This window comes from Phoca vitulina, unplaced genomic scaffold (assembly GCF_004348235.1).
Source record: "Phoca vitulina isolate PV1807 unplaced genomic scaffold, GSC_HSeal_1.0 scaffold1, whole genome shotgun sequence".
Lineage (NCBI taxonomy): Eukaryota > Metazoa > Chordata > Mammalia > Carnivora > Phocidae > Phoca > Phoca vitulina.
Genome location: NW_022589704.1, coordinates 54,868,446 through 54,881,135, shown reverse-complemented (window position 1 = coordinate 54,881,135; position 12,690 = coordinate 54,868,446). Strand labels below are relative to the sequence as shown.

The 12,690-nt window shown below is 40.7% G+C and overlaps 1 protein-coding gene across 2 annotated transcripts in view; it reads left to right on the top strand.

Annotated features, from left to right (window-relative positions):
• AGPS (alkylglycerone phosphate synthase) overlaps positions 1-12,690 on the top strand; it is a 186,707-nt gene that overhangs the window by 29,646 nt on the left and 144,371 nt on the right. The window contains exon 1 of one of the 2 annotated variants that reach the window (XM_032407443.1): positions 7,611-7,873. The exons of the other annotated variant lie outside the window; for it this stretch is intronic. Within the exon in view, the coding sequence (XP_032263334.1) occupies positions 7,626-7,873 (248 nt within the window). The 5' untranslated portion in view covers positions 7,611-7,625. Of the gene's footprint in view, positions 1-7,610; positions 7,874-12,690 lie in introns of those variants that run through there. 2 annotated transcript variants of the gene reach the window in all.

Here is a 12,690-nt window from a genome sequence, read left to right as displayed (position 1 = left end):
TTAAGTCGCTTTTACCAATGAGTAAAATTATCATTAAACTGATTTCTTTCGTGATAACTATTATGAGAATGAAAAGATGTCACTCATCGTTCCCTTTTTCTTCTACTATAATGAAATAATCATTCTTCGATTTGCACAGTTTATCAATTTAATTTTTTTTAAAGATTTTATTTATTTATTTGAGAGAGAGAGAGCACAAGTGGGGCGGGGGTGTGCAGAGGAAGAGAGAGAAGCGGGCTCCCTGAGCAGGCTCCCTGCTGACATGGGACTGGATTGCAGGACCCTGGGATCATAACCTGAGCTGAAGGCAGATATTTAACTGACTGAGCCACCCAGGTGCTCCCATTTATCAATTTTAGAGCTACTTTTGAGTATGTTATTAGTTTTTATTTTTGATGAGACAGTATCTACTTGCCAATACATCACATACTTTATTATAATCTCATCGACATCAGAATTTAAAAAAATAGGCTTCTCTAGGTGGACTGGAATTTGTCTACACTTCAGTGATATACCCATATCAATTACTATTAAGTTATTGGGTCGAGTTATTTGCAACGATGACTTGCATTCTGAAAGTATGGTAGGAAACCCTAAAATGCTTTTCAAAACTACTAGTGCTAGAAATCAACACATAAGTGTGGATTTAGAGATGAATACAGAGGAAGAGACTGAAGCATAACTTTTAATTATGTATAAACTAAGGCCTAGGGATAGCTAGGGGCCGTCAGTTTATAGATTTTCCAATGTTTTCTTCAAGGCCTCTATTTGTGGGTATGGGAGATTATTTTCTTCCTTTGTTGAAATTTTAAGGTTGTGGAAGTCAAAAACCATTTGCTGTATTTTCTCTCTTTTCTACCATGATTCTTTTGTTGGGGTGGTTAAGATAACGTATCAACAAAAAAGCCAGGCTGGAGCATTTGTGCCAAGTCAGACTGAAGTCCACTAGGGATGGGACTAGAAACCAGGAAGCAGGTTTTGGCAGAGGGGCACGCATCATCCCATTTGGGAAGGGTGGGGATAAAACAGAATTTAGCAGCCATACTATTGCTGTCTATTCAGCTCTAAATGTAGATAAGCTCGGCATCCTTTGGCTTGAGTGCTTGATAGGGGTTCTCTGCTTTTATACACAGAGATTTATAGCATTAAGGTATTTTGAAAGTTTTACATGACTGAAAGTTACTGTTTGGCTCCCTCTTTAGTAACAAAACCATCCTAGATAGATTAGGGTCCAACTATCTATCGAACTATCAACTCGAAGACAACCCTTGCAAATCCTATCTCTAATATTTGAGAGTTTTTTCTTTTCTTCTATCCTACATGTAGTAGCTAGCCTCCAAAATGGTCCCCAATAATCCCTGCCTCCTGGTATTCATATCTTTGTGTCTCCCTTTCCATGATGTACTAGGGTTGGTCTGTATGACCAACGGAATAAGACATAAATGATGCTATGTTATTTCCAAGACTAGATTATAAATGACTGTGGCTTCTATCTTGGGTGCTCTCTCATCTGCTTGGTCTCCTCTTTCTTTTTTTCTCTCTCACTCTCTTTCTCATCACTTACTCTATGGGAAACCAGCTGCCATGACATGAAGGCATCCAGGCAGTCTACTACAAGAGAGCCTTACTACAAGAGCAATTCTCGTAGTAAGGAATGGAGATTGGCTAACAATCTTGTGAAATGAACTTGGAAATGGACTCTTTGATTCTAGTTGAACCTTCAGATGACTGCAACTCTGGCCATGAGCTTGACTGCAACATCCTAAGAGCTTGTGGGCCAGAACAACCTGCATAAGCCACTCCTGGGTTCCTGACTCTCAGAAACTGTATGAGATCGTGTTTATTGTTTTAAGCCGCTAAATTTTAGGGTGATTTGTTAGCCAGCAATCGATAACCAGTATACCACAAGTGTACTGAACTGTGAAATACTGGCTTTATGTTAGGTTGAAGAAATGACATCTCTTACTGTTTTTGCAGGCAGCAATTAATTGTTCACCAGTGCTTTCTCAGGGTGCTTTGCAAAGCTACTGCAGACAGTAATTGACTTGATGATGTCTTATTCCCTGACAGAGTTCATTCAGATCGTGAAGGATAAAAACATTACTCTCAGGTATCTATCTACTCATGTTGGTTCACCATTGGACCTGACCTTGCAATTATCATGACTTCTGAGTGATTAAGCAGCACAATGTGTTTTATAGCTGTTTTTATCATCTCTTACTTTCACAAACGTGGGATAAGATCAGTTTTATTCAATAATAGAGAAATCATGGCATGAAAGTTAAGGGCTACTTGGGGCTACTAAAACCACTGACCAATTTACATTTATGAAGTGACATTATTAGCGTATTTGATATTTGAGTGTTGGGAAAGGTCATTATGTATGCCGAGATTTTTTTTCTCCTTCTTTACATTTTACTATGCTTTCTAGAATCTTTACAATCTGCATTGGTTGTTTTTGAAGTAGTAATAAAAAAGACAAAGCAAACATTTTAAATATAATTCTTAAGCTTCTTATTACAGAAAATTTTAAACATGTACAAAAGGAGAGAGCATGTGAATCCTCATGTAGCCAACACCCAGCTTTAACATGGCCAATTTTGTTTGATCTACTCTCCAATCTGCTTGCTGCCATCCTGGCTCACTTGTACTAGATTATTTGGGTACAAATCCAAAACATCACATTCTTTCAAAAGACAAGGTAATTTTAATAATCCCATTTCAAAGCTGGAAAGCAGAAACTTACCTGTTGTTCTTATGGATTGGTTCTAAGGAAAATGTGCCTTAGCTGAAATATGTTTTTATTTTAGCAAGTTGTGTAACTAGTCATCGACCTATATTTTATGAATTCCTGTAAGCTAACATGGAATTTTCACAATTATGGTGGTTTTATGTATTCATATGTGGAATTCTGGGTTTCTGAAATTTTTTCCCTGACGTTTTGAGATCTGCTGGAAGATTCATAGATTGATTATAATAAACAAACTCCCTCGATAATGGAGTCGTCTTTAGAAAATCATGGTTAGAACTTGGGATGGTGCTGACTACAAATGTACTTGTAGCTAAGTAGCAAAGGGGCAGGTTAATGGGTAGCCACTGAAGGCAGATTTCCCTGACCTCTTAAAAGTACCACCCAGAACTAGTATACAAAGTGATTCATTCACTCAAACATCTTCCCCTTCCTTTGATAGAACCCCCAGCTGCTGTGGGGCCTAGATGTCTTCATGATTATTATTGCATCTGGTGTCATGTTTTTCCAGCTGGTGCACTGTCTCCCTGTGGGAGATTTATTGACGTTCACCCCTGTACCAGCCTCCTGCTTGCTCTCTGGAGGCTCATCCTATGACCCTACTCTACATAGGCAACCTCTTCTAACCTGAACCGTGATTAAATAGATGGGCTTAAAAACTGCTTATAGATCATATGGCTCATCATAAAAATAAATTGCTAGAACTGACTATAATTAAAATTTCAGTACTGTGAATTTCAACTCTGCCCCATCCTCAACCATACATAAACAAATCAGAATATTACTTTTGATCCAGGAGCTTTGGACTTTTCCCTCCTTCCCTTCCCTTCCCTTCCTTCCTCTTTTTCTAGAAATAAGAAATGAATTGGGGCCCCTGGGTAGCTCAGTCAGTAAAGTGTCCAACTCTTGATCTCAGCTCAGGTCTTGATCTCAGAGTCATGAGTTCAAGCCCCGTGTTAGACTCCATGCTGGGTGTGGAGCCTACTTAAAAAAAGAAAAAGAAAAGAAGTAAGAAATGGATCACAGTCTCCTAATATTTAAATCCCTTCAAAACAGAAATGAAAAATTATCTAACACTTCAAACACACTGTTATTTTGCACAGAAGCTTAAAACAAGCTGGATCAAGGATACATTTTGAGGACTATATTCAGAGGGTCAGACAATGTTCTTAAAGAGTGTATTTTAAAAAGGTTCCCTTTTAGCAGAATTAGTTGGCCTCCAAATGACCATCTTCACATTCGTGCCTTGCAGTCTGGCTATTAGTGGTTCTACTCAGGGCTCCATTTTGAGGTGTGTTTCCTGCCTTGATTTCTCTTAGGGGGATCTCCTGACATTAGCTTTGGTTGTCTTCCCATGATTTTGTCTCATTTTACTGACCCTGAATACTACTTTCCATACCTCTTTTTTAGCTCTGATTATATTGACTCAAGTTGAAAAACTGAAAAGAAAAAAGATGGTTTTAAAAGAAAGAAAAAATACAAAGGGGGGGGTTGTTAAAAAATTAGGAAAAAAAATAAGAGCATGAAGAAGCTACCATATATCTTTGTTTGAAAAGAGTCATTTGTCAACATTTTGTTTTATTTTATTTTTAAAGATTTTATTTATTTATTTATTTGAGAGAGAGAGAGAGCACAAGCAGGGTGACGGGCAGAGGTGAAAGGGACAAGCAGACTCCCCACTGAGCAGGAAGCCTGACATGAGGCTCAATCCCAGGATCCGAGATCAAGACCTGAGCCAAAGGCAGACCCTTAACTGACTGAGCCACCCAGGTGCCCCAGATATTGCTCTTTAAAAGCAGATTTTGGGGTACAGTGGAAACACTGCATGGGTAGTTAGTAGGTCATTTTAAACATTTGATTCAAAGTAGCTCTCATACCTCTTCAGGCTTCAAGGAGATGTGATTGCTGGTGGTGGGAGGTAGTGCCATGGTTCAGTAAGACTAGAGAGAAAACTTCTTTAACTGTAAAAGGATAAGGATGGCATGACCATTAGAGGTGTGTGTACTCCTAATAAACTCACAGTAGCTTTCTTGCAAAACAACCTAAGGCAGTGGGGAGTAAAGATGGCTCCCCCATTCAGGAAAGATAATAATGGGAAATGGTTGAGTAGAGAGAGCCGAAGGACACCTATAGAGGATTAAACAGGCAAATTATTTCCACCGTAAGTTCTCCTAAGTATGGAGTAGGGATTCCTAAAAACGTATATAGTCCTGAAGCAGCCAAAAGTAGATTTAGCCAGAGTTGAGTTACAGGCGCCTGGAAACCACTGACTTTTTGCCACAATAGCCTCAAACTTGGCTCTCTTTGGGACTCTGGAGGAGTCTTAGCACAAAGACTTCATTTCTTTATCCCCACAGAATATGTTTGAGCAATGGAAAAAAACAATTCCCATCATACCTGAATTAGGACAGACAGACTTACCTTTGAGAGTATCTCTTCTCCTGAGTGCTTGATCACTGTTGTCCACACACACAATGTGTACTATTAAACTGAGGATCGTGGTTACCTTTGGCAGATAGGGAGGGTTAAGGGATTGGGAGAGGGCATAAGGGGGACTTCCAGGGTGCTGGCAATGTTTCTCAGTCTAGTTGGAAGCTACATGGGTGTTTGATCTGTGATAATATATGCTTTGGTTCACTTTTCTCTGTGTTATATTTTATAATAAAAACGTATAAAAATGCAAGAATTTCTGAATTCAGGGAATTCCTTAAAACAGGTTATTCTGTTGATATATGCAAAATTTATAAATTTTGGACAATTATAAAATTTGGACAACAGTGAAGAAATCAGTTAACTATTGTCTAGTGTTAGACTAAGCTCTCTGAGAGTCAAGTAAAAATTAATAGACCAGCTGCTCTGTGGATAAGTAATGGAAATCAGTGCAGTAAATTTGGTACATGTTTCAGGTATTAATTTATCCTATTTAGACTTTTCTTGTGCCACATATCAGAAGAGATATCATAAATGCAAATAAAAGCCATTCCATTTAAAATTCCTTTTGTTCTTGGGCTCCCCCCCACACATATATCCTAACTCCTAATTAGCCTGATTATACCATGTAGATGAGGCACTGACTTACATACTTTTGCATCTCATAGCACATAGTAATGAATTAGGTACATATGTTTTTACTGCCTGTATTTCATTACTGTATATATATTTGAAAAAATATCACTAATTTTTCCACTGGTATGTAATTTTGGTTTATATCAAACTTTTCATCACCCAGGAGAAAAGGCTTTTTGTTATTCTGTTGATATGTGCAAAATTTATAAATTTTGCCTCCTGAGAGTTGGTGAGAAGTATATCCATACCTCAGTTTGGACAATAGTGAAGAAATCAGTTAACAATTGCCTAGTGTTAGACTAAGCTCTCTGAGAGTCAAGCAAAAATTAATAGACCAGTCTCATTCCAAAACAATTCTGAGGAAGTTGTTGCTTGTAATAGCATTTTGGCAAGAAAAATACCAATTTTACATGATTGCAAGCAAATTTTAATGCTGTTCTAGTGGCATGTAGAAAGGGTGTGAGAAGTTTGAGGGTTAGGGTGGCTGAACTCTCAAGCTTGAGAAGTCTTTGTCTTTAGAGCACTCAGCAATTGACTCCTCCTGGACCTTTTCTTCACTCCTCCATCCGAAAGAGGGAACGGAGAAAAGGAGCAGCTAAACAGGAGTTGGGCTCAGTGATTCTAGAGCTAGACTAGATATTTAATGCTGAACTATCTCTTAAGATCTGGAGATCTGGCATTTAAATCAAGTCTCATTGTTGCCTGAATTTTCTCAGAACTATTAAGTAGTTCTTTTATATTAGTCAAATAGCTCCTGGAATGTCTTAACTCTTTCATAGAGCCTGTGTTAGACAGAAGTGGTTATTTGGAAAGAAGGTGACTTCATTGGGCTTGGAATGCCTATGGCAACCCTTTCTCTTACCATTCCCAAGACTTATCTTTGAATTGCACATTATGGAAAAAGGAACTTTACTTCTGATGGTTAGGTCTGCAAGGTGCTTTATAAAAGCCTATCTAATCCACTGGCTAACGGTTGTGGAGCAGGGCTCTATGAGATCCCCTACTTTCACCAAGTGCTATTATCCAGAAAGTCAATTTGTAGAAAAGCGAGAAGTCCCAAGAACAGCTGTTGGGTAATTCTTTCTGTAGCAATAAAAACTCTGCCTCCATTAAAGTAAGGAAGGACATAGCATTCAGTAATGAATGGAAAGAAAATCTCGGTTGCAACTCAGCTTTACGCCCTCAGGTAAGTTAGTGTCTCTGTGCCTCAGTTTTTTTAATCTGTAAAATGGAGATTACTTGAGATCTAGCATTAAGCACAGTGCCAGTCACGAAGTAGGCGATTTGAAAATGACAGCTATTTGCTCTAATGGTTATAGGCAACGAGTCAGTTTTGAGCTACTTTAGTGACGCGGAGGGGACACGGGGAGTAGTAGGAGCTCATTCAGAAGAAGAATGGCGCTGCTCAAGTTGTCAGGTCCAGAGCACCCTGGTCCTAGGCGTCTGCCCTGGAAAGCTACTCCGGAGGCCGAGGAGACACCCGAGGTCACCACCCAGGGTACTAGGCCATCTTGGGACGTTTGTGGTTTGGATTCTGGTCCAGCTCAGCCCAGCCCGGCCTGGGCCAATCAGGGGACAGCTCAAACTCACCTGCTCGGCAGGTGCTAGCCGTCCGAGGCGTGACCGCGGAGGGCCGGCGGGCGCGGTGGGCGGGAGCTGAGATGGTGAAGCTCCCGGCGCATGGCCCCCGCCGCCCAGTCGCCGCGGTGGCTGCCGGGATGCGCCGCAGCGAATGGTCGCGCCGGGCGCCGCTCTGAGTGACCTTTCACCTGCGCCCAGCGGTCTTGGGCGGCAGCACAAGGCGGAAGCCATGGCGGAGGCGGCGGCTGCAGCGGGTGGGACGGGCGCCGGCGCGGGCGCGGGCTCCGGCTCTGCCGCGGACCGGGACCGGGACCGCGCCGGGCGGAGGCTCCGGGTTCTCTCGGGCCATCTCCTGGGCCGGCCCCAGGAGGCTGTGAGTACCAATGAGTGCAAAGCGCCGAGAGCCGCGTCGGCGGCCACGGCGGCGCCCAGTGCCGCTCCCGCCGCGCAGGAGTCAGGCACCATCCCCAAGAAGCGGTGAGTAGCGGCTCTGTGGAGCTGGCTGGCGGCGAGACCAGGCCAGGCCTGTGCTGCGGAAGGGCTTGGCAAGGTGGGAAGGGAGGAGACACCGGTGGGAGGAAGGCATCCTGTCCCTGAAAGTGAAGGCGCGTCTCTCGAGAGAGTGGCCGAGACCCTGGACTCTGGCAGGAAGGGGGCGGGATGGAATGGTGGATTTTGGTCACTATTTGAGAGTAACAAATCTGAAGAACTCTTACTGGGGAAGGCTTCAGGGGGACCCGTTTTCTTGGATTCTTAATGCCAGGAATTCATTATCCTGAATTAATACTTGCGGATAAGGTCTTCGAATGGATAGAGGTTTCTAACATGATCCTCCAAGAAGATTTAAGTTTGCACTAGATGATGGCTCTCTTCTAATTCGCGCAAGCCTGGGTGTGGGGAGATGTGATGGTTATTGGAGGAAGGTGCTGACTGGTTTCTGTGGGGCAGGTTTCCATTTGCTTAGGGGCATGGTCTTTGACTTTGAGGGAGGAAAGTGAGGGATGGGTAAGAAGCAAAAAACTTAAGACACTAGTTAATGATTTAGGTTGTGGTGGTAACTGAACTCTGGTGTTAACTAGAAGCTGAAAGACCCTTGCCTGTGGATGAGGATTTTTTTTAAGAGATCTTGACTTAACTACTTTTTGGAGAAATCTTAAACGCTGATAGAAGCTACCAGAGAAGATATTTTCTGAGATGTGGCTTTGTCACGTCGATGAACTTTGAGAGTGAGAAAAAGTGTTGCTAATGTTTAATGGTACTGCCAGTGTGCCAGAGACTGTGTTAAGTCTATTATTTCTTTTACTCCTCTCCAAACTCTGAGGTAGGTACAGTTATCTACAGATGAAGAAATAAAACAGATTTACGAAGCCTGCTTCAGATGTGGCAAGTTAGAATTCCAAAGTACGTCATATTAACTTTAGGGCCAAGTTCTTAACTTGTACTGCTTATGATGAATTCTTTCAGTAATTCCACATTCATGAGTCCTTCCTCTGCTAGTTATATACTCTACCAGGAATACAGAGATTTAAAAATGCAGTATTTACTTAAGAACTAATAGCCTAGTAAGGTAAAGTCATAATACAGTGTGATAAGAAATTTAGCTGATAACCATAGCAAATGGTCACTTACCCCAGTTTTAGGTCTGTATGTCAGGGGGGAGGCTTCCGAGAGTAAGGATTGAGTAAATCTTGAAGTTTGGGTTGGAAGTAACCTGCCAAAGGAGATGTGTTCTTGGTAGAAAAACTGTGTTCACAGGTAAAGCAGTGAAAGGTTAGGAAACTGTTGGGAGTTCAATGTGATAGGAGGGGGTGAGAATAACAGAGGATGAGGGCTGGAGGCAAGTCTTGTTTGCAGGATTTTATGTGGGGCAAAACGTGATTACATTTACCTTTTAGAAAGGTCACATTGGGGACCAAATTGAAGAAGGTTAAGCAGATGGTTAAGGGCTGGGAACCAAGACCTGAGTCTGAATTTCCACTACACAATTCTAGTTGTATGACCTTGGGCAAGTCACTTAACCTTTTTCAGAGCTTCAGTCCCTTGTCTGTGAAAATGAGGACAGTAATTCCTGCTTTGCAGTGTTGCTGTGAGAATTCAACAATACAGAGTTCAGTGATAAAGTGCTTAGTGCATTGCCGGTTATATAACCCTTCAAATGAAATGGTAGGTGCAATTTTCATTGAGTCCAAGGACAGGGAAGCCAATTAGGAGACTGTTACTCTGATGACAAATACTGCCATTCTGAACTGAGGCATAATATTGGGAGTAGGCAAACCTATTTGAAAAAATATTAAGACGTAAATTTTTTATAACTTGTTTACTGAATGATGGGGGAGGGAGGAATCAAGGATCACATCTTGGCCTCAGGCTTCACTTGATGTTATATTAGCCATCATTGGGTTTAAAACTTTTTTTTCCCAAATGGCTTCATGTACATTTATGTCTATTCATTTGTATGTATCTGTGTATTGTACATTTTTATGCGTGTTCATGTTCTTAGAACTAAGTAGGTAGGTCAGGTGTTCGTTTTTTTTGGTCAGGTGTTCCTTGTAGTTGGATTTAGGGGCCTTGGTCTGCAGCAGTCAGAGAAAAATAGTAATGTTTATAAGGCACACTGGGGTGACGAATGAGGCTTCCCATGGCTAAAGGTGACTAGTTTGTGTGGTTACTCCAGAGACAGAAGGCACAACTGTAACCTGTTGTTGGTGTAGATTACGGGTAGAAAGCTCTGGTCTTTGGTTCAAAGTTAGGTGTGGCTAGTGGTAAAATCTAGTCCTGTACAACAGTTTTGAAGTTTGAATCAAAATATGAGGGAACATAAAAACTTTTGTTAGATGGAAGAGTGATCTCCCTCGGAGAGTGATTCTACTTAGTATATTGTTAATGGGGAACCAGGGTCTCCCTTCAACTTCCTCCTGCTTAGCTGGGCCTCAGTTTGCCAGCAGCAGAGTTGAATCTTAAGGGAAGACAAATGATGGAGCAAGGAGGAGCCAGCGCGTAAATCTAATAAAGTGTGGGTGTGACTGTATGTCTCTTATTTTGGAATCATTTGGTGATGTGTGATTTGTACAACTCCTTTTCTCTGATTACCTTGGATGATGTCATTGGTTGTAATTCTTCTATTTCAGGGCTGGTTATCATCATGGAATTGAAGGAGTGACTTCTTGAAACTTCATGTTTTCATTTCCCTTACAGGATAGTCACATGTGTGTTAATTTATCTAATGTTTATAGAATAGTTTCTTTATGACAAGTACTGTCCTAGGCACTGAAGGCAGAGAGATGAATAATTATCCTTGGCCTCAAAGAATTCACAATAGTAAGGGAGATACACATTCCAGTACAGTTTGAGTAGAGCTGCTATAACAAAGGTACAGATGTAGCACAAAGGAAAAAAAGAGTGATTATCCTTGGGTTCAGGGGAAGCTTTCTGGAGACAGTTTTAAAATATGGATGATGGTGTGGCAGATTGGATGGTGAAGACAGTTCTAGGCAAAGGTAATAGCATATGGCAAAGCAAGGGGGCATGAAAGTGCATATTGTATTTAGGTAATTAAACAATTCAGTATTGGTAGAGGTGGGAGTGAAGTAAAAAGAGGAGGGCCCTGGCAGGTCATCAGTCCATTAATTCATTCATTTACTCATTCACTCATTCATGTGTGACTATTTCAGTGCTTACTATGCAACATATAGCGGTGGACAAAAACTCTGCACTTAGGGACTTACATTCTAGTTGGGGCGGGGATAGCAAACAAGTAATATAGTATGTCAGATGGTGATAAATGTAATAAAGACAAATGAAGTAGCCAAGAAGGTTAGGTAATGGCAAACCCTTGAGGCAATTAAGCTGGGAAGAGACTTGATCAGATTGGGTTTTGATTTGCATCCAGCTACAGTGTTAAGAATGGGCCGGAGAAGGATGAGGATGCACATAGGGAGACCAGTTAGGGAGCTGTTGTAGCAGAACAGGTGAGAAATAATGAAGGATTATATCAAGATGATGGCAGTGAGAATAGAGAAGAAAAGATGGATTTGAGTTTTGGGAAGTAGTGCATTAGGTAGTACATAAAATTACGTGACTATATGCCATGGGAGTTTGGAGACAATGATAATAGAAAAGGGATGGTAAGAGTCCTGAGGAATGTGGATATTTAAAAGGGCTGGCCAATCACAACCTGTTGCACTTATCACGTTGGTCCCCTATGAGTTGGTTCTAGTTACTTCTATCCAGGAACATATATTCTCATTATTTGAAGTTGTTGAGCAGAGTTTTAAGAGTGATGGTTTACTTTGGACCCTCTGTTTTTCTTTAAGTTGCATGAACAGTTTCTTTTTTTTAATCTTGCCACTGGACTCAGTTTTAGATTCCTAAAAATCATAGTAAATGCCAGTTAAGTATGTGACATTTATATGCCTTGGTTTTGGATTTTTTTCAGTTTAAGAAAAGCTATTGTAATGTTAGAAAAAGAGAAGAAAAAAATCCCTTGTGGCATTCGTCCCTCCGCACTGTTAACGGCTTTCCCAGTTGTGGTTTGGGTTAGTCAGAACTGTTCTGTGGCAGTTTTTACAGAGGTTATAAACTCTACTGCTCAGATCAAAGGAAGATCTGATTAAGACTGCTACTGATTGCTTAATTTACTTATACTGCCATTTATACACACCATTCTTTACAAAATCATGTATTATTTAACATCTCCCAGAAGCCTTGGTAGATGTTTTCTAGAAGGAAAAAGCTGAGTTAACCTCGTGTAAATGTTTCCTAGGAGGGCATCTTTGTCATGCCAAGTTTCAACCATTTGTGATTAAAGAGATCATGATCAAATACAGTGTCATATAGTTAAGGCATTAGTTTATATTGTACTTACTGAATAACTTACAAAATACATGATCCTATCAAACTGAAATTCATAATTTTAGAAAATGTAATGCATGGTTTTAAAAAATAGATCAACCTATTTCCTTATGTGAGTGAATTTTGTTTTGTTTGTGCAAGAAAACAATGTTGAGAATAAAACAGAAGCATACGTCTCTTAGATTGCAAGTATCATTTTGGGATGGACCACATTTTCTGCAAGTAAACTTCGTTATGTCAGGAATTTACTTACTATAAAGCCACCTACTCCCAGTCACTTAATAAAAAATATCTAGGAATAAATTAAGTGATCTATTTTTAGGCTGCAGAGGAATGGAGTGCTGTTGTAGTCAGATGATATACTTTATGGAACACTTTAAAAGCAAATGCTAAGCAAGTATTACTCCTTTCAGTTTTATTTTCTTATTTATTGAGAAGAGAGT